Below are 22,376 nucleotides of genomic sequence, written 5' to 3' on the forward strand. Positions count from 1 at the left end.
GGGTACAGGCATGTCAGACAACGCGGTGACGGTGTCATTATCGAGGGCAAACATCATACCAGAATTGTACAGGCACATAACCCACAAGCTCCCCTTTCTACTCACTCCTGTATGAGCTCAGACCCAAATGAGAAAAAATCAGGAAATTGTTCTTACTCTAAGGACAGTGAAGCATTGAAAGAAACTGTTGGGAAAAGTAGAATCTCTATTTTTAAAGGGCTTCAAAACAGGTTATGGAAGTGCTAATATAAAAGCTTAGGCAATATTCAACGTAACAAAGATAGTATTTTCCATTCAAACAAATTAATACCAATTTCATGTGTGATGCATCAACCAAGGTAATACGTATCGGTAACAGGAAGAGCGCTAGACTTCTTTTTTCAAATTCCGTGACTTCAGAAAGGCACAAAGGGCTTTGAAGCACATGCAAACATCAGCATCATCTTGAATTTGGCCAAAGCTGCATTCAGTGGCTTTTGGTACACTTTTGTACCGCAAGCCCCCATCTCAGGTAGGTTGAGAGGAAGAAGTGGAGATGGAGGAAGCACAGCTCCTTTTTGGATGCACATACAGCCCATGAGCTTCTGGGTACTTACACCAGAACTCCTCCGGCAAAACTTCCATCGTCTTTACAGCCCGGCTCGTGCTTTCCAAGAATGAGAGCCTCACACAGAAAAAAAATTCAAGAGAGAGGCAAGACCCTCTCTGAGACCCAAAAACACTCCTTTTCCAGCTTCGTAATCTTCAAATGAAACAGCCATAGGTGAGATGGTGGCCCATCAAAAGTAAGGCCTAAGCTCCTAGCAGGACTGATGAAGGTTTCAACCAACAACTCCAAAAGTACTGGAACCATTTTCCTCGAAAATAGATTTTTAAAAAACAGAAGAATATCTGAGCTTTCATTAACAGCTCCCAAATGTGAACAGTCCTTTTTCTGCAAAACTCTGGAAAGGCTGGCAAATCATCTGACTGACAAAGTACGCTCTCATCTGTGTCATTTAAAAGAAAATTAACAAGTACTGCAGATAACTAATTCCTACCAGAGGACATCATTTCACAGGCTCTCCAGGAGATTTAAAAGAAAAGTCTTGAAACCTCAGATCAAAATGAGATCTAACAATTAGTGACTGAGACTCAAGAGCTCAAGGGGATGACAGAAGAGGAAAATCAATACATTATATAGCATTCTCGCTTATTTTTTTTTTTAATATCATCATTATGCCCTGAAAAATGTCTTAAATAGCTTTGTTTCCCCCCTAAAAGGACTACAGCTGCAGAATTCACAAATCCCAAAGAGTACGGAAGTTGTAAACACCATTAAGGAAAAGCACCTATTTGGAACACTGAAGGCAGCAGAATGCCACCTTAGGAAAACACTGCTGCTGAAAAACAAGACCCAGGACACAAGCGCAATAGAATAATTTCCATAACCCAAACTATAGGACAGAGAATACGTAACTTGGATTACTTTATAGATACAGCATATAAATAATCCTGTTATCACATCTTTAATGTAAGGAATATAAGTGAGAGAAAACTAATTAAAAGGCAGTATTTAAAAGAAGTTTTAAAACAGAGTGGCTGCCATTAACTGTAACGTTAAAACTAACTTAACTGTAATTTACTTACAACTGGCTCACAGTGGTGCCTGGGATATTACAAATTTTTACTGCTTAAAGCTCTATGGAAAGCTTAATGTCTCAGATACCATTATAAAATGACTATAAAATAGGTGATTCTCCATATTTTATCACTGGTAAATGCTATCAAAGCAGATCCATGTATTCTCAAGGAAAACACATTTTGCAATTTCAAAGGCAACACAGCTACAGATTGTTTCCGAAACCAACAACTTCTTAGACTGGATGCAAAAAGTATGCATAGCTATATCTCAACTTATAAAAAAATGACATTGTTACACTTCTCAAATCCTGTGTCCAGTTTTGGTTCCCCAGTTCAAGACACTGAAATACAGGATAAAGTTCCCTGGAAGGTTACCAAGATGATTCGAGAACTGGAGCACATAACATAAAAAAGGAAGTTGAGACAATGGGGTTGGTTTGGTCTTGAGAGCAGAAGAAAGCCTAAGGAGACATTTTATTGCTGTCTATTACAGTAGGAGGGTTTAAAGAAGAGGGAGCCGGAATTTTTTTGGAGGAGCATATAGTAATAGCAAAAAGGCCGATGGACACAAGTTGCAGGGGAGGGTGTTATCATAGAATGTTTCAGATTGGAAGGGGCCTTAAAGATCACCCAGTTCCACCCCCCTGCCCTGGGCAGGGACACCTCCCACCAGACCAGGCTGCTCCAAGCCCCATCCAGCCTGGCCTTGGACACCTCCAGGGATGGGGCATCTACAGCTTCCCTGGGCAACCTGGGCCAGTGCCTCACCACCCTCACAGTCAAGAATTTCTTCCTAACATCCAATCTAAATCTCCAGGCTGAACCCAACTCTCTCAGACTGTCCTTCCAGCAGAGGTGCTCCAGCCCTCGGACCATCTTTATGGCCCTCTGCTGGACCCATTCCAACAGGTCCATGTCCTTCTTGAGCTGATATGTGTTATACCAGACCTGAACAGGTCCCATCCAACCTAAATTATTCTACAATGAATGTAACCTTGCCGTCTTCAGATTAGTGCCCAGGAGGACCTGGCAGTGCCCACGGCATTCAGTGCTGCCCCATAGGTATGGCAAAATAGACTTAAACACAATGTAAATGCCGAAGTTGCACAAACCAATTCAGAAAACACGCCTCCCCTTGCCAGCAAATCCCCAAAAGTACTTAGTTTAACCAGTACCTAAAATCTTGTCCTCAGAGTATCTAGTCCAGCCTAAGCTCTGCTGCCAAGCAGACTCCAAGACAAAAATCACTGAAGTTGACAGAGAAAAGCTCCGTATAGTTGGTACAGTCTAACCATTCCTAATGGACACAAATAGTACTGAATTTCAGATCATTGATCTTTGTCTCCTGACTGTGTATTAGGCAAGTATATAAAATGGCTCATTAGAGTGCAAATACAAACTGAACATCGTAGCAAACTCACAGCCTTGGAGATGAAAAGTAACCGAAAAAAGCAGTAATAAAATGTCAGAGGAAAAAGAGAGAAAAGCTTGACTCAAGAGTTTGCCTATTTTCTAGCACAAGCCTTTAGATGTCAACTAAAGCAAAGCAGTTGGAAGAGGGGGTGCCAATATACCCTTTATTCTGAGCTCAAAGTGGAACCAGATAAAAGACAAAAGTGCAAGATCTAGAATTTAAAATTCACTGGAAAAAACTGCATAGATAAAGAGAAGTACAGACCGCTGAAGTTACGTTTGACCTTCTAGAATCTATGTACTTAACCAAACCTCCAAACATCTTCATGTGCGCAATCAAATGAGTTCCAACGGGCGCCTCAGAGCCAACAAACACACAACCACCAGCTGCTGCTTAAAAAAAATAAAATCCAAAACCTAATTTTTCACAGTAGACACCTTTATTTCACCTTTCTTTAGCAACAGATTGTATATGATATCAACTCTTTCATTCCAAAAACCTGCGTGACAGCCAAAGGAACTAGTTATTTCCCCAAGGAAATCTTTGGTCTTTTATACTATCTGGATTATCTAATGTGTAGCTGGGTACCCCACAATTATAACAGCATGTTACCTAAATCTTACCGCTTAAAAAGACAATAGATTTTAAAAATTGGTTTCAATCTTAAAGTTACTCATCTTTTTTCTTCTCTGTTACGCAGCCTTCCACATCTTGCATCCTTCTAAAAAGATTTATTTTCAAGAACATATTTCTCAGTTTCTTCACAGATAAATACAGGTGGAAGCGTGCACACAATCACAAACAAATTAGCAAATGTTCATAAATAATGTTATACTAATGAAAAACAAATTTAAATGATTAATGATCCCAGTTTACTTATAGCAGTACCCTTAGTAATATTTTAAGCTTTGTGCTTGATTATTGTTGTGGTACTTCATTATTAAAATTAATTACATGCAGTTATTGAGGTTCTTAAATAATAGGTGCTTCTGCAAACAATTGTTGATGCTGAGAAGCTGCATGGAAATGTAAAGCTCCATCCAACTAAAGTATTTCTAAGGAAACCTTTACTGATGTACAGAAGTTCCACAACATGCAATATTCTCATAACCGAAGATACACAATTACGATCACAATGAAGTCATCAAAAGCCGAATAGACAAACAGAAAAGTAAATTTCAGTAACAGTTATCAGTGGTTTCCCGTCTAGCCCAGACAGCGTATCGAATGAGATGACTCAAGGTTCTGTCCGATACATAATAATTTCAAAATTCTGACTGGCTCCTTAGATGAGGAAATACAAAAAACATTCCAAAAATGTATATACATGGAAAAGATGCCAGTCTTCACAAACCTAATAAATGAGTGGAACTTATGAAGATCATTTAGATGAAATTCAATGGAAAAAAGTTCCAAGTGTCACCCCGGAAGGAATCAAGAAGCCTACAAATGGAAGCTGGGAACAATTCTTCAGTCAGTTACGCTGGACCACATGCAAAAAAAAAAATCAATCAGACACGGGACGCTTGCAAAAGAAGTCAAGAATATTTCTCAGAGTAAACATTATAGCTGAAACATGGAAGGTACAGCTTCTATTCTATAAGAAACCTCACCTGAAGCATTGCTTCCAGCTTTGGATCCCACATATCGAGGCAAATATAGCTGAACTGCAGAACATCATCAGCAATATGACTGAAAGAGAATGTGCTTTGAAAAAAAGTCGGCAATTAGGTTTAAATATAGAAAAGAAAAAACAGAGGAAGGGACAGAGAACACAATTTCAAAAATGTAGGAAAACACTGCAAATAGGACAGGCTTCATATAAATCACACAAATTAATGCTGAAGTAAGAAAAAAATGTCTAGCTATTATAAAAGTTAAAAATGGAACATGATGCTTAAGGTGGCACTGGAAGTCTTGTTTTTTAAAGGCTGTTAGGGCCAGGTTTAGAATATTTTCAAGAAAATGACTCCAAAATGTAATAGCCTCATTTCACTGAAATAGCAATTCTTTCACAGTACATTAGAAAATTTCTCTGGCTGCAATCAAACCAGGGGAGAGCAAGAGACAGGGGGAGGAAAAGGAGTTTAGTTTTCAGGAGTCATTCTCTTACCCAGGCCACTGTGGGGCTGCACAAATCACAGAATAATTTATACTGAAAGGCAATTCCGGAGTCACTGTCCCACCCTGTTCCCAAACCATGGAAAATATTAAAATTTCATAAGGTTGGGCAAGGACTCATCCAGAATTTTTCAACATCTTTAAAGACATGAATTTTACAGCACTTTCCAACAACCCATTCCACTATTTGAGCACCCTCGTTGCGAAAAGGATTTTTCCTAGTACCTAACTGGAATTTACCTTGGCTGCGACTTCCTACAGTCACCTCGTGATATGCCTTGCTTGTAGAGTCAGAGGTACCTCACTGATTGCCGCAACTCTTGGGCTTTGAGAAGGTTGTCCCTGGGGGTCCATCAGCTCTCCTGGACCCCTCTCCTCCTGAGGGCAGCCTCCTGTGCAATTCCGCCTAACAGTTCCCCTCTGCCTAACAGTCTCCTCTCCTAAAGTCCAGTCGTTATACTGCTACTTGCCCTCCTCACTTGCCTTGGGATACCAAACTCCACCATCTCGGGGCGAATGGAGCCAAGGCTGCCGTCAAACCTAACCTCTCTAACTGGATCTTCATTATTTTCGAGTAGCAGATCCCACGCAGCACGTGCCAAATCAAGCCATCCAGCACCTGTACACAAAAAGTGTCCTTAAACATACTCCAGAGATCTCTGCATTTGGAAGACTTCTTTCAGTTGTTAAACGAAGAGTCCATCCAACTTTGCTTCTCGATTGAGTGGTCTGTAACAAATGCACACCGCATCACTCTGCTGGACGACTCTGTCCTTGATCCAAAAGCTGTCAATTGGCCCCTCCCTCATTTCCTAACAATCCCCTGTGCACTTCAGCCATCCATCTGCACAGAGAACAACCCCTCACCATCATCTCTGCCCAACCTTCCTGAATAACCCATACCCACCCGCCAGTGCACCCTGTTCACACAAACCACCCACCGTCTCTGAAACCCCGATGACACCAGCGCTCAGGAGGACCTCTAATTCCTCCTCCAGATGCTTTTGCAAGTTCAGGTGTAAGCATCTGACACGGGCTCTCAATCATACCTCAGGGCAGATTTGGTGATCTTAACCCATCACTTTCTCCTGGTTCCCCCTTCTTGCATTGCTCTACAGTCTTTGGGGTCCATCCTGCAACGTACCAAGTTTAAAGCTAGATTCACTAGACTAGCAAGTCTGCTGGCAAAGATGTTCTTAACTCACTTCATCAGGACAGTGACAAGAAGTGCCCAGAGCTAGAGGACAGGGAAAGACAGTTCATTAAACAGCAAGAGCTACGACAAACTAAAACAGATATAAAACTAAAGCATAAATAACTTCTTGGTGCTACCCCTAAGCAAACCTTTCTGTGTTTCCTACAAAAACATCCCTTCTGCCATCTGAACATCAATAAATCCTTGTTTATTCTTCTAAAACTGAGGATCACCTTCACGCGACCAAATCCTCTGAAATAATTCTGAACATATTTGAATTTCTGAAGTCAAAATGTAGATGGCACAAATCAATGGTATACTGAAGAGTAATAATCTATGGTGGGTCTAACACAGAGTGCGTAAATCATAGAATCACAGAATGGTAGGGGTTGGAAGGGACCTCTGGAGATCATCTAGTCCAAATCCCTGCCAGAGCAGGGTCACCCAGAGCAGGTTGCACAGGAACGCGTCCAAGTGGGTTTGGAATGTCTCCAGAGACGGAGACTCCACCACCTCTCTGGGCAGCCTGTGCCAGGGCTCTGCCACCCTCAAAGGAAAGAAGTTCCTCCTCATGTTGAGATGGAACTTCCTGTGTTCAAGTTTGTGCCCGTTACCTCTTGTCCTGTCGCTGGGCACCACTGAAAAGAGCCTGGCCCCATCCTCCTGACACCCACCCTTTAAGTATTTATAAGCGTTGATAAGATCCCCACTCAGCCGTCTCTTTTCCAGACTGAAGAGACCCAAGTCCATCAGTCGTTCTTCATAAGAGAGATGTTCCAGTCCCCTCATCATCTTGGTAGCCCTTTGCTGCACCCTCTCCAGCAGTTCCCTGTCCCTCTTGAACTGGAGAGCCCAGAACTGGACACAGCACTCCAGATGTGGCCTCACCAAGGCAGAGTAGAGGGGGAGGATGACCTCCCTCCACCTGCTGGCCACACTCTTCTTGATGCACCCCAGGATGCCATTGGCCTTTCTGGCCACAAGGGCACATTGCTGGCTCATGGTCATCCTGTAAAGACCAGAAATTAAAGACCACAGAGAGAAGTTTAACCTGCCCTTCAACTTACACAGAGGGAACACGACGCTTCTTAACTCAAGATTTTGATGAAGTCAGGCACAAAGTATCAGTAAAAAGATTAAAATCTTAGAGCAGACACAGCACTCTAGAAACTTTAAAGGACGCTTAGTACAGATGCCTTGATCCGTGAGTCAGAACGCATAGCAGGTCCCCGAAGAAGATATAATTTTTGTTTAAAAATGTTTAGAAAATATGAAGAGAAGAATAATTTGGAAATATTAGCCATCTTAATGGTACATACGCTCTGTCTGTTCAAATTCTGTGTTAAAACAAACCCCAGTTGTTAAGCTGATACCAGATGCCATCTAACAGATGCTAAAAAACCAAGACAGAATGTTCTTAATTTAACTGATCTCAACACACCTCTAATCTCAAAGATACGCTAAATTACATTACTCCAGAATTTTTCTTAATTCAAAATGGCATGGCAGTAAGTTTTCTCGTAAGAAAGTCTATTTTCCTAATAATTTTCATTCTATCAAAAATGTACAAAGGTTGAATTGAACAATATGCTGTGTTGTCTTTACCGCCTGCCTTCAGCCCTCCAAGTATATGAAAATCGATCAAGTTTTACAATACTTTCACAAACGAAGCACTGACAATCTCATCACTTGAAACCCTGACTATTTCAATGGATAAAAGCCACGGAAAATGGGCTTTCCATGCTAGAAAATACTTCTGGCGCTTCTCAAGACTACAGATACAACCTGAAATCCTCATCCTTTGTGAACTATTTTTGGCCCTCACAGGATTATCATATAACTAACTTTTTATTGCAGTCAATGTAATCCACACACTTAAAATCTGAAGCCTTTGTTTATGTGATGGTTTCATACGGTATTAACCAATAAAGTAAGAATTTAAGGAATTGCAAGCTGAATAATATAGCCCTCCCTCTGTAAACAATGTTAAGATTACTTACAGCAAAATTGTCTAAACTGTGTTCTCTGAAATAGACGTTCCTCTTCTCATGCATGTACTTAGCAGAGAAAGCTTAGCTGGGGAGCTCAAAGTAGCTCAATGATAGCAGACACCAAAGAGATCACTTGGTCTCACCATTCAAAAGACTTTTGCAAAAATGCCTTCTCTAGGAAGAAATATAAGCAACTACGTCCCTTTGTATTTTTGCAAGTACTTTTTATCTCTTGGCAGCGCTTTGGCTTCTGAAGGAAAACAAGGCTTACGCCGCTAAGCTATCCATCCATTTCTCCGTGTGTCTGTCCATCGGTATGTCTGAAATAACGTCTGCTGGCCCCTGTCAAATTACTCTGGCGGGAGGACAGACGTCTCAAACAATTTTTCTCAAACTCAGCAGAAGTGAGAGGATAATATTTTTTTCCCTGGTTCACATCTAAATGTTGCTTTAAGAAATAAAAGGATGAGAAAGACCAACTCCAGTTGGGACACGAAACCTGGAAAACAAGGTACATGTTTCTTGAAGAATTTTTAAGCACACACGCAATTCATTGCCTTTCATTAGAATAGTTTGAGTTCTAGGAACAAAGAGAACGTTCATAACAAATCTTAAAAACACAAAAACTAACGCTTGCACTGAATTTAACACCCAGAATTCATGCGTTGTTCTATTGATTTTCTACGGTCCTGACTTACATGTCAGCCATGACAATTCTGGTATCAAAATTGGGTTTAAATACAGGACACAGAATGGATGTAAACAGTGTTGCTCAGCAACAGAAATGAATGTATTTTTACACCCTGACAAAAATTATTACAACTATGCATTCAATTCCAGCATAAGAATTCAACTATGCTATCAAAGAATATTTATATCTTTCCATAACACAGAAATTTTCTAAGTGAGTCCTGGTTAAATATTGACATTTTTGCACAAACGGAAATCTTTCTGAAATGTTTCTTAGGGAGCCTGGACGGAACCAGGCATTGGGATTATGTCTCGGGTCTTGCCTTTGACAAATCCTGTGCAGCTAATTTAATAATTAGCAATGAAAAATCATTTCGGATCACTAGATAAAAGTACAATTAAAAGTACAAAACGACATCTTTAAAGATAAACCATGATTTGATTACCACTCTTCCCTCATTTTTTGCCACCCACCATCGCAGGATGATCCGAGTGAAAAATATAAATCTCCTGGAAGATGCAGAGTATCGACACATGGCTTGGGGGGTGGGGGGCCGTTGGCTGCACAGAATGTTTCCCCGATGAAAATAAAGATAAAGTGTACTTCTGACAAGCCAAGCGCAAGATTTTTTTATGGAAATCATGAAATTTACAGCAACGCTATTGGTTTATTTTAACTCTAAACTGAATATAATTTCTTATTAATAATCATAAGGCAATATTTTACTGCATTTACAATGCTTATGGGGATTTTATGTTTAGGATGACTAAGTCATCACACAAGTCCTTTCTAAGCCTTAAAAAAGCTACCCAAGATTAGATATATTACAAAATCTGTAAAGAGGACTTGGAAATATATTATTCTAATATGCTCTGATTTGCTCAAATTTAATTAAATACATGAAAACTCTCTAAATCCAGCTTCACGTCTTTCTTTATGATTCAGTTACTTGGTATGGGGGGAAAATAGAAACATTTCACCCTATAAAACTACTATTAATCAATCCTACCTACACTTCCTCCGTCCCCTGAAAGTTGGGAAAAACACACAGGGTTTGTGGCAGGCTCAATGACTCAGAAAAAGCCGTTAGAGTAAGACCCAAGCATCATCTAAATAATATACAGCACAATTAACCTTAAACAGTCTATAATTATGATAAGCTTCATAGTTCTAATTACTTTTCAGTAACACTGGTGTAAAGCGTGTTGAATTATAAAATAAAATGTGTCACAGGGCACCTATTTATATATTTTTAAAGCAAGTATTTATGAAAGGATATAATTTTCCAGCAAATATCCAGCTTGCTGTTAATCTCCAGACCTTTTGCTTGTTGCCTTTCTTCTTCCAGCTGCTTTGTATTTGCAAACTGTGTCCCATCAGCAGGGGATTCTGGGAAGCTCTCAAAATTGAACTTGTCAACCTGGATAGCCATACTGTAGCAAAGGGAAAAGAAAGAGAAAAAACCCAGGATTTTTACTACAAGAATTTTACAGATAGCACTTCTGCAGAAAATGCAGATCACTGCGAAACCAAGCACTGCAATATTAGTATATTTGTCTCAGCGGCATCTAGTCTGTGTACTAATGATATATAAGCCATATGATTTATGCTACTGAAAACAGAAGTCTAAATCAATTAAAGACGGTAAGATTTTTTAAAAACCGGCATCCAACATCTTAATGCCTTTGTGAGTGGTACACACGATATCTGGTTTGCAGTTGCAATCCAGTTGACCTTATTCTGGTTCTGCAGAGGTTCATCTGCCGTCACTCTTGGTATGTAAATGCTCCTGGTGTGCTTAAGACTCGCTGAAAAAAAAGCAACAAGACTGGGCCAAATGCTGATGACCTTACTATTTAAAGTAGTCTACTAATCCCAACCTACACACAAGTGAAGCAAAATATTATATACAAAAGGGTCTCCTGCAGTGAGCAGTAACACACGTACAAAGCCACGCGCACTTCATTGGTTTTACGAGCCGCCTTCCTAAATTTCCCTTTAAAATTTCCTTACAAAACTCAGGAAGGAGAGACGAAATAACCAACCACAGCACTAGGGCCTAAATATGGCCCTTGCCTTTTTCTTTGAGAAGATACTTGCATCTTGCATAATGTATCTTCATGAATTACAGGTAATATTAATTTCAGTATCACGGTGTAATTCATTGGTAGTAAATGGTTAAATAATTGCTTTATTAAATGTACAGTAAGGCATAAAAGCAAATTAAATTAAATATATTACACTATAATGCATACTAAATACTTATATGTTAAACTAGAATCACTAATCTAATATAAAAGGGAATTTAGACCAGCTCATATCACATGAAATGTGGTTATAGCAGATCTAATATACTGTGCTGCCAAAACAGCTTTAATTTCCTGAATCATCTGAAATAGAAAAATAATTAGGGAAGAATTAAAATACATTGCTCTTGAGATGACTTTGCACTTAAGGAAAACAGACGACCAAGCAACAGCTTTGAAAACCATTTGTGATTAAATGCAACTACAACCTAAGAAGGGGTATGGGAATGGCATTTCACAAAAACACAGGACTACTGTTATTCCTTTATCTATTTCTACATATAAAGAGGGAAACGTATTCCATAAATGTCGCCAAAAGGAAAACATGAGGAACAAAAGTCAACGAGAAAGGGCTTTGAAATCCCTCCAGACCAGACGAGCTTTTCTATAATTAGCATTAATTTAAGAGAATTTTGACCCTAAAAGAAACTGGGAGAAAATACACGGCAATTACAAGAACAAGGAATAACCTGGAGTTTATGAAGTTTCCTGAGGAAAGATGAATTCAAATAGGCCCATCACGCTTCACCCTGAGCAAAACCTGACATCTCAGGAGAAGCTGTTAATGTTCCAAAAGTACCTTCATCATTAAAAAGTACAAATACAGCACCGAGACAAAGGTGGCACAGTTACTGTTTCTGTAAGCTACCTCTTCTGCAGGCTGCATCTTTGCTGATCTTCACATTAGAAAAAAATCAAAAAAAGGCAGAGGAATTAATCTCTTCCTCTCTAAGGGGTGTTTTTGTTTTGGCTATTTTTTTCCTACAGCGAGAGATCCTTACGAGTTCTTCATTTGAATGCAAAGACCATCACGTGCTGGGCATATAAAACCGCTAACGTGAGCTACCAAAGTGTATCACAGTCACTGCAGGAACCAAGCCAGAAATAAAGAACGTAATGAAAAACACCGAGATACAATCTGTAGAGGGGATTTTAGAAAAAAAAAAAATATCGGGCCTGAAACTATGACTTAACAACATCAATCCTTACTGGCACTGAAGTATGATTCGATTCTGCAAATGCCGGTCGAGTTTCCTGGATTTTGCCTGGGCAACGCATGCAGAAGACAGAGACGCAACTGGAACATTACGGAATCATTTTTGCCTTTGTTTCCGAGACTATTTCATCACTCTGCGGCACACGGGCAGATGCAAACTCAGGACTTGGTTTCTATTATATACACAGTACTGCTTAAATTCTCACATAAATACTCATAGTTAGTTACCTACAGTCATATTTCGACAGTAAATTGTCTTAGTTCCAAACAGTCAAACATATTTAGAATCCGTCTCCCAATGGATCTGGAAAACAGCTCTCATCTAATTATTGTGCCACACTCTTCTAAGTGAATGATATATTAGAAAAACATTCCTGCCTAACAACATTTAATATTTAATTGAGGGCATTCAGATTGCATTCTTCTGTTAATGGATCATTACTGGCAATATGGTAATTTATTTTTTTTTCTGGAAATTAAATATGCATGCAAGCACTTTTTACCCCAACAGCCTACAATAAATCCACACCAGCTTCAGGAATACAGCCTGGATTACTCTTACCAATGGTTCATTGTACAGCTCGGTTTGAAGTAACTTTTATTAAGCTCTACGGTACAGAAAACTTTAGTAAATAGGGCTCCCAGTACTCAGAACCTCTACTAATTTTTCAGATTTTCTAACTATGTTTTTATTTATACCCTGTATGCTGCATTTAGCACGGTGACACTTCATGTCACAGGAGAAGATACAAAGAACCCCCCCAACAACATACTTGCCAGCTAGAAAGTGAAGAGGTCTGAGTAAAAGGGAACTACGAAGAGAAAAATATCACACAAAACACTATTACGAATACAGCAGTAGGCAGAATAGACAAAAGCAAGAGAGAGAAAATTTGCCAAGGCTGTAGTTACACTCAAAGTAAAGCACGACAAAATTAAATCCTAGCTCTTTTTCTTAAACATAAACGCCTTTTGTCATTGGTATTCTGCTTCCTCTTGTGCTAAAAATATTCGTATTGAGTTTTGTCTCTGCGTTTTTTATCAATAATGCTGCTCCACTATTTATTCCTCAGCCTATGGAATGTGTAGTAAATTGGAAGGCTTTACAGAGAAATCGAAACAGAAAATAAATACCGTAACCTAAATCAGTCACTCATCCTTCAAAATCTACCCCTACACAAACACAGCTTCTTTGCTTCACTCCCAAAGGGCTGATTTCTCCCGTCTCAAAGATGTGTTTCACAATAGTCAGGTATTAACGAACGGACCAACAATTCCTGGAGCCAATTCTGCTGAAGGAGAAAATGGATAAACTGGAAGTTGGGTTACCATCACCAACTAAACCAGGATTTGTCAAATTTTGAGTGATCTGTAGAGATCTTACGGGCTTTATCCTAAAAGAAGCAGAAGGCAGTGAAAGGCAACCTCTTGAACACCACCCAACTTTGTCCCCGCGCCGTGCATCAGAATAATGCCACCGGAATGTATTTTAGCTGTGAAAGTCCATCTCCACTTTAATCACTGCAGTGATCTGCAGTTACTTCACAGCCCATGGTTCTTGTCTTGATTTCTCTGCACCTCTTTTCTCCCCGGATTTGTTCTTGTTTCTTGTGATAGACAAGTACCTATAGAATCTCTATAGAAAGAATTTTAAAAAGACAATTCCAACCGGAACAGGCATTCGATTTATTACAAACCGCTAGGATAACGATGGCTCGCCTTGTGCAAGGGTAACTGTCTACACAGTACCTTGCCCTTCCCAGTAATTACGTATCAGGGAAAACATAAAAGATCTTAAAACGCAAAAGTTTAAACATATACTGGCTTCAGGAAAAGGGATGAGAATTTCATTTTAACCTTCTTTGCCTCGTGGGTGGCTATCCAAATTTCCTACAAGGAGAGTTTTCAATAAATCATGAGATATTTGTATAAAAACACTGCATTATGTAAAAATATTTAATAGCCAAACCTGCAAATGCAAAACAGGTTTTGTTTCTCTCTGGCTAACCTTGCTTGTGCGTGAGGAGGGATAAAGGAACGACAGTTTCCATGAATAATGAAACAATCGTGTTATAAAACTACTGGGTTTTGTCATGAAACGAGCCCAAGCCGTTGTGACAGCTACTCAGACAACCAAGCATCGTTACAGGGATGCAAATTATTCAAATACAAATTAAGTGAACGAAGAGGAAAAGGTCAGCTCATTGGCAATGCTGATGGTACGTCTGCACGGAATCATCTCACGTCACCTGTCAGGATGACTTACAGGGAAAAAAAATGACAAACTTTCTGATGGTGCAGCAGACGTTTCAATGACAGTTATCTAAACTATTAAAGTAACAGCACCGAATTATTAAAGACACCGGACAGATCGTTTCACCGCTTCTCATAAAACGAGTTTCAGCTTTACTGGAAATATTACTCCGTCCTGAGAACAAAACGCACAGCAGAAAGGACTTTGTATCAAGGAAAAAAAACCCTTCCTTTAAATGGCATCGCGACTATTCCTGAGCCAGCGCCTTGCACATCCCTCTTGACTAAAAGCCGTGCCAGTTCAAATTAAGCAACACCAACGGTTTCACAGAAGTGGCAAGTAGCAGATAAAATGAAGAGGTGAAAGATTCAGTAAGGGAGTGGAGTATTGCCTGTAGCGCTATAAACTCCTGCCCTTGCTCCTGGCGGGAGAGCGGCAGGTCCCGGGAATACCCTATCCCCCGGTGATGCATCTCGGCTCTTTGGTTGTCCTCCTCTCGTATAAAAGGATGAATCTATAAAGTGAAATTAAGTATGTCACACTCTCCAAATAAAAACAGGGTTAAAAGCAGGCACGGTATTAAAAGGAAAGCAGGAATCTGGTTAACATAACTAGATTTCACCTTTCATTAAGTAAATAAAATACCACTGCTTGGGTTGGAAGAATAAAATCTAGAGTTAGTCCTTACTCAATTATCTTTAGGAAGAAATGGTATAACAGGAACTCAAGAACCCTTCCTCATGGCTAACTACCTATTTAAACACTATCGTCCACAGATGAGTTTGCAAGCTGTTTCCACAACGAAGCTGAAAGGAGGCAGTTGGAGACTTTATTCAATATTATGCTCCTTGTTCATCCTCCTTTCTTATATAAAGTAGAGAGTAGGGACACAGAGCCAGGCCTTATTAACACCGCTTACACAAAATGCTTATGTATATGAATAATCTCTGTATAGTCAACGACTTTAAATTTCAGGAGAAGCTAGAAGTGAGGACGATGCTCTTGTTCTCACTTGCACAAGGGAAAAAAAAAATGCCCTAAGACAAGCCCACTTTGAAAAAAGAAACTTCACCTGATTCTTCTGTCGTGCAATCTCAGTAATAATGTTTTTACAACATGTTTCAGACACACATAATTCCACCCTAAATCCAAGTTCTGCAGCTGATATAAAAAATAATAGTGGTGCCCCCCCACCCAGTATACAATAATTTATAGGCAAAGAGGGACCTCAAGAATCAAATCTCTTGTGAGATGAACACATACGTTATCACTAGAAGAAAAAGAGACAGTAAAGTAACCCAAATTAACATATACCTTGTGTTTGCTTCTAATTATTTCACTGCTTTGTTTAGTGAACGTATAGTGAATGTATAGTGAATAGTGAATGTACCTCATTCACTACTCTCCAATACAACTGTAAAAATTAAGTAGCTCAAGCGACCCATAAGTAATGATCTGTCCTCCTGCCCTAAAACTGACTTCATAAAGAAAAAGGATTGCTTTAATATCTGAACTATGCAGAGCAAAAGATAAATTTTTCCATTAATCTTGCAAAGGTCAATTAAATTAAAAAGTTTGCATTTGGAACTTAATTATTTATTTAAAATAATTGAATAGGAGACAAAAGTCAAACTGTAGCGCTGAAGTCTGTAAAATTCAACAGCTTATACTTATCTGATCCACAACATTTCAGCCGATAAAAAGTTAAACTGGTTCCACGGTATGTAATGCACTATTTGAAAATGGAACAGCGTTAAGGGATAGTTCGCTACATAAATCCTCGGTTTAAATGAGATTATACCATGCATGCTGAGAATCTGGCTTTTTAATTCGTAACTCCAAATCTGAAAACCATAAACTGGCAATGAAGAGGCATAACAATTAACTTCAACTTGCATCTTTTTTCACTTCCCCATTTAAATTATTTGGACTTCTATGGCAATCACCTTGCAGCAAAACTGTCAGCTACTTAAGGAAATAGATTTAAAACAATAATGATAATAGGCTGCTCTATAAATACACCAATTTCTGTAGGGGGTATAAGAGATGAATAATCAATAGTCATTCACTCCATTAGGAAATCTAGAAAAGCCTAAGCACGGTAATACTTGAAGACTGAGTTAAAAATCCTCCTTTTATTTTTCTCAGCTGAACTACGCAAGGATTGTAATCCTGTCATTATCCAAAACAGTGCCATACCGCACCTCCCACCTCTCTCTCAGTGGGATATTAAAAATCAGAGAAATGAATTTCAGAAGGTATATGTTCATATTCAGTTGCTCGTTTGTATAATTCCGTATTGCTTTTATAAGGCATAAAGTTCAAAAGAAAACACATGTAAATTAAAAACATGGAATTTTGTGCCAGATATAACAAACCAGACCAAAAAAACCTCATTCTACAGTCACGCATAGTCATTATTCCAGCTCTACCGATCTCCTCAAGAAAAGATCAGGACAATTGCCCACCCTAAAAAATAAAGAGAAAAATACAACACATTATATCTTTGTTACGTTCAAAGAATCTTTTCGAGGCAGCCTCAAGCAGAGGAACCAAGCATTCACCTGCTCCAACCCTCATCTTCCTTCTGACTCTGCTCACACACACCTGGCATCAAGGAACACGGGACAGAGACACCAAGTGCCTCTGCTTTTGGAACACTCCAAAGAAACCAGAAACACTGGTAAGGAGAACTGCGGTCAGGAATCACCACCAGATCACTTCACAGCATGGTCCGTGTCCTCTCCCAACACTGACGGTGGTTGCTGGTCCCAGGGCACAGCAGTATGGTACCCGTGGAGTTGGACACATGGTGTCCACGTTAGACATGCGTTGGACACGCGGACGTGGTGAAGGACACCAGGACCCACAGCCTCTTGCACATGATAAACCTGGAGCATCAACTCACTTTCTCTTCAGAGAAAAAACTTTAAAATCCCCAATTAGATTGGATATTAGGAAACATTTTTTCACTGAAAGGGTTATTAAACGTTGGAATAGGCTGCCCAGGGAGGTGGTGGATTCACCATCCCTGGAGGTGTTTAAAAAAAGGGTAGATGGGGCACTTAGGGACATGGTTTAGAAGTGGCTTTTGTCAGGGTAGGTTAAAGGTTGGACTTGATGATCTTAAAGGTCCCTTCCAACCTCAGCAATTCTATGATTCTAATAAATCATGCAATCAATGGCAACGCTCCGCTTTTAAAGGAATGTGACTGTAACATGAGGCACACACCTGAAGCGTTTTCTTCAGAGAAGATACTGAGATCCTAGTCAAAACCAAACTCAGAGTGCTCGAAACTAAACAGTGCTCAAAACCCCAGAACAGCCTCTACAACTGGGAAATCATTCATACCTGAAGCAGTCCCTCTCAGTGCTTACACAAGAGGAAATGAAATGACGCAGAGCTTTACACACAAATTTTCCATAAAGGAAGGGATTCGAACATTTTTGGGGTAAAATGATAGGATGCATGAATGCTCAGTGTGCAAGTATACACATTTTGCCATGGACCGTCACTTCAAGATGCAACTAGGCTTTACATTCATAGTGAATTGTTAATTTACAATCTACTTGCTTGTCTTCTTTTTTTTATAGACAAAAACAACATTTGCCCTTTTCCCGGAGCACTTCAGCAGAAGTTCACCTTGAGATGATTTACTGCGATAACCAAATTCTTTTCCAAGTCACTGTTTTCCCAAACGACTTCCCTTCCTAGTATACTCCTATCACGTGCGACGTTCAGATTTTCTGGATTTCTTAAAAAAAACCAATAGCTGTTTAGAGCACTCTGTGGTTAGTTCCTTGAAGAGTCTCATATTCAAGTTAGTCCAGTCCATGGAATTTAAAATGTTTATTTTGCACAGCCTCATTGATTCTTTTGGTATAAAAAGGAGTTCTACAGATTTTACTACAGATTCTCAAGTCCCAGAAGCAAGTTTTGTGAGTGACACCAGACTTAAACTAGCCTGACAAAAAGCAAAGTTGGGGGACCATCAGGACACAATCAGTTTAAGAAACCAAAGCGCCAGTACGACAGCAAACATCTCCCACCGCAGCAACATGGTCCATCAGTTTTGACCTTTAGAGCTTATTTTGTAACTATTACCAGGAATAATGTTCACAAACATGAGTAGGGGCACAAGAACCTTTAATCAAGCTCCCTAAACCTTAGCTCCCAGTAAGCTTCACCCGAGGAGGCCTACAGGTTCCATAGCAGCCAACTGAGAAATTTATTTAGTGCTTCCTTCCCCCAATAACACCAAAACATGGATTTAGAAGCATGCTGAGAAACAAGCTATTTTCAGAAAACAAACTCTCCCACTGAGCAGTGCAGCGGCCTGACAGACCACGTTGGTCTTCCCAATTCTCGTCGATAGTTAGATTCTTAATGAATGTCAATGTGATAGCCTCAAAGCACTTCCCCTCCACCCAGGAAATAATGGTTAATAAAGCAAGGTGTTGCTTCTTTTTCTAATCATACGCAGCCTTTAGCAGCCCTGGATCCAACTCCAGCAAGAGGCAGAGGTAGGATTGTCTTCACCTGAATCTCATCATGTTTATATCGATTTACCTTTGCACCTTTTGCCCTGCATATTGCTGTGTTGCATTAGTTGCCCGATTAGTGTATCAGAAAATGAGCGCAGCTCTAAAACACCTTGTTATTTCAGCCAAAACTCAACTGTTGCAACTTCCCATTGGGAAATTGCCGTATCTTATTAAATAACTGCCCTGCCAGTTGCCCTCTTCTTCAGGCAAAAAAAAAAAAAGAATAAAAATTCCCATCTACAACAAACAATTTAATATAGCAAATCCCAGAGTCAGATTATCCCAAAACGACAGACTGGTACAAATTGTACTGCAGAATTGTGTGGTAGTTTTATAAACCTCCCCAGCCCCAGCTGAAAAGCCTCCATGCTTCTGATGTGTTACTTTCCTCTGAGTTATTCAATTATACAGGATTATAGGGTTAATATTAAAACCGGAAGCATATATATTATTAAAATTTGGTTTATTTATCTTATGCTAAGCAAATAACACTGTAAATATACTAAGCAAAGATTACACAATCTGCTTTGTTCTGAAACTAAGCTTTTAATACAAAAGATTTCCCTTTTTATTGCTTACTATTCTCCATTCCTCTTCTTCCACACAACTTAAAAGAGAGACGCCATCAAGCAGTAAATCGAGGAAGAAAGCCGCAGAGATTTTTTTACTCCCATTTATTCCCATTGAGCCTCCCTCAGGGACATACAAATTGGAAATTGCTAAATTATCATCTAATAGGCCGAAACAACGTAGGCGAGACCAATTAAGTAAAAGGCAGAAAGTTGTATTACATATGTAATTAAAAGAAATTCTTTGACTAGACTACATTAGACTCATTTCCAAAAAAAGGACAAAACTTGACTTTAATCAGCACATGACACGTTTTATGACATGTCACTAAAATAGTACATTAAGAGTTTTGATATTGTTAAGCAGTTTTCTTAATTGTAAATCAAGTTACTTCCAGGTGGTAGGAAATGGGCTAAATAGCAGCATTTCTTCCTAAATATACAAGACTCTAATGATGCATAATTGAGTACAAAGTCATAGAAGAGTAGTTTTCGTGGGGATGTTAGCTGTAATATCCTTCAAATAGGTACCTACACACATATTTTCACTTGGACTGTTCTCTTACAGAAATCCATATGCTATCATAGAACACAGGAAATCACTAAATCAAATCACCACCTTAATTGCCAACGGTAATGCGAGTGACAATAAGTAGGGATAATTTTGGCTTGTAATGACAAACATCATCAAGAAGAATAACGTGGGGGGCAGGGGAATGCAGTGCAAAAAATTCTCATTTTTTCGTTTTCGAGCACGTTTTCGTGCTCTTCTTCTCTAGCCGTTCTCAGTGTTGAGGCAAACCATTGCTTGTGGCAGGCACCAGCTCACCAGTGCCCGGAGCCCTGTCCTTGTGCCACCACACAGGTGCTTTGGTTCAGCCCTCGGCAGCTATTTCAGGAGCTGGAACACAGGCTGGGATCAAAACATGCTCCATAAAGCAGATGCGAATGACTATCCAAAGCTACAGAAGCCAGAGGAGCAGGAGAAGCAACACTCACCTCTCCCCATGGTGCTTTTCTACACTTTTCCTTTCTGAAAAATGTCTAAACCAATAAAAAAGTAAGGCACCTTCACCCCATTTTGAGAACAATACAGCAGGATTTAGTTGAACCAATAATTGTTCATCTAGCCGATAAGCAGAACACCAGACATGGATTAACAGCTCTAAGTACAAATTGCATTTTGGAACTAAATGAATTCTGCAATCATTCTGCAAACGAAGGGGGCAAACAGTTTTACAAACCTGTATACTCTAAGCCAAATCAGTATTTTCCTTCAAGTAATCCCCAATAACTCACTTTTTGTCTATTGCTTTTTATGTTCAACCTTGACAGGCTTGAGAGGTGGGCACGTGCAACATGTTCAACAAGGCCAAGTGCACGTGGGTCAGGGCAATCCCAAGCACAAATACAGGCTGGGCGGAGAATGGATCGAGAGCAGCCCTGAGGAGACAGACTTGGGGAGGCTGGTGGATGAGAAGCTCAACACGAGTTGGCAATGAACACTCACAGCCCAGAATGCCGACCACATCCTGGGCTGCATCAAAAGAAGTGTGGCCAGAAGGGCAAGGGAGGGGATTCTACCCCTCTACGCCACTTTGGCGAGACCCCACCTGGAGTACTGCATCCGGCTCTGGAGCCCTTGGCACAGGAAAGACATGGACTTGTTGGAACGCATCCAGAGGAGGGGCATGAAGATGCTCAGAGGGCTGGAGCCCCTATGCTGTGAGGACAGGCTGAGGCAGTTGGGGTTGTTCAGCATGGAGAAGAGAAGGCTCCAGGGAGACCTCAGAGCCCCTTCCAGTCCCTTAAGGGGCTCCAGGAGAGATGGGGAGGGACTCTTGATCAAGGAGTTTAGTGATAGGACAAGGGGTAACGGTTTTAAACTGGAAGAGGGGAGATTTAGATATTAGGAAGAAATTCTTGACTATGAGGGTGGTGAGACACTGGCCCGGATTGCCTAGAGAAGCTGTGGCTGCCCCATCCCTGGAGGTGTTTGATGGGGTTTTGAGCATCCCACCTGGTCTAGAGGGAGGTGTCCCTGCCCACGGCAGGGGGTTGGAACTAGATGATCTTTAAGGTCCCTTCCAACCCAAACCATTCTATGATTCTACGATTCTTGAGAGAATATATTTTCAATAGGAAATCTGGGACCTTCTGTCTTGAGAAAGTTCCCTGTCCTATTGGAATACGCTTGCCAAGAAGGCTTAGAAATCCTGGTTAAATCATTGTCATTATTTCACTATTGGAAATATCAGTTTATTGTTTCTTTCATACACGTACACAAACTAAAAAGGAAGACATGGAAAGGAAATAAAGTGATTTGCTTTCTCAATTGAACAGTATAGAAACGCAGAAAACAAGAAAGCCACATGGTTAAAATTGCCTTAGGAAACAAAAAATAGCCAGTTCATATCAGAAGAACAAACAGCTTACTTTTAAAAATGCTAGATTTTTTTAAATGTTAATTATTTGTATAAACCAGTTCTTGTGCACAAGGGATCAAAAATAAGTGAATTTGTGTAGTTGATAGCAGCGCTGAGAGTAGCAAGAGGATATACGAAAGACACAAAACAGGGCTTGTGTTGGGGAGCGCGTTTTCAGGACAAGTAGTGCAGATATAACCAACTGTCTAATGTCACCGTGTGCTTGAAAATATCATTGTACAGG

General features: G+C 40.0%; 1 protein-coding gene across 4 annotated transcripts in view; it reads right to left on the bottom strand.

Moving 5' to 3' along the window:
- TRAPPC9 (trafficking protein particle complex subunit 9) overlaps positions 1-22,376 on the bottom strand; it is a 543,073-nt gene that overhangs the window by 274,632 nt on the left and 246,065 nt on the right. For all 4 annotated transcript variants that reach the window (XM_074577903.1, XM_074577902.1, XM_074577899.1 and 1 more), the window contains one exon: positions 10,315-10,468. In XM_074577903.1, the coding sequence (XP_074434004.1) occupies positions 10,315-10,468 (154 nt within the window). The remainder of the gene's footprint in view (positions 1-10,314; positions 10,469-22,376) is intronic.

This window comes from Larus michahellis, chromosome 2 (assembly GCF_964199755.1).
Source record: "Larus michahellis chromosome 2, bLarMic1.1, whole genome shotgun sequence".
Taxonomy (NCBI): domain Eukaryota; kingdom Metazoa; phylum Chordata; class Aves; order Charadriiformes; family Laridae; genus Larus; species Larus michahellis.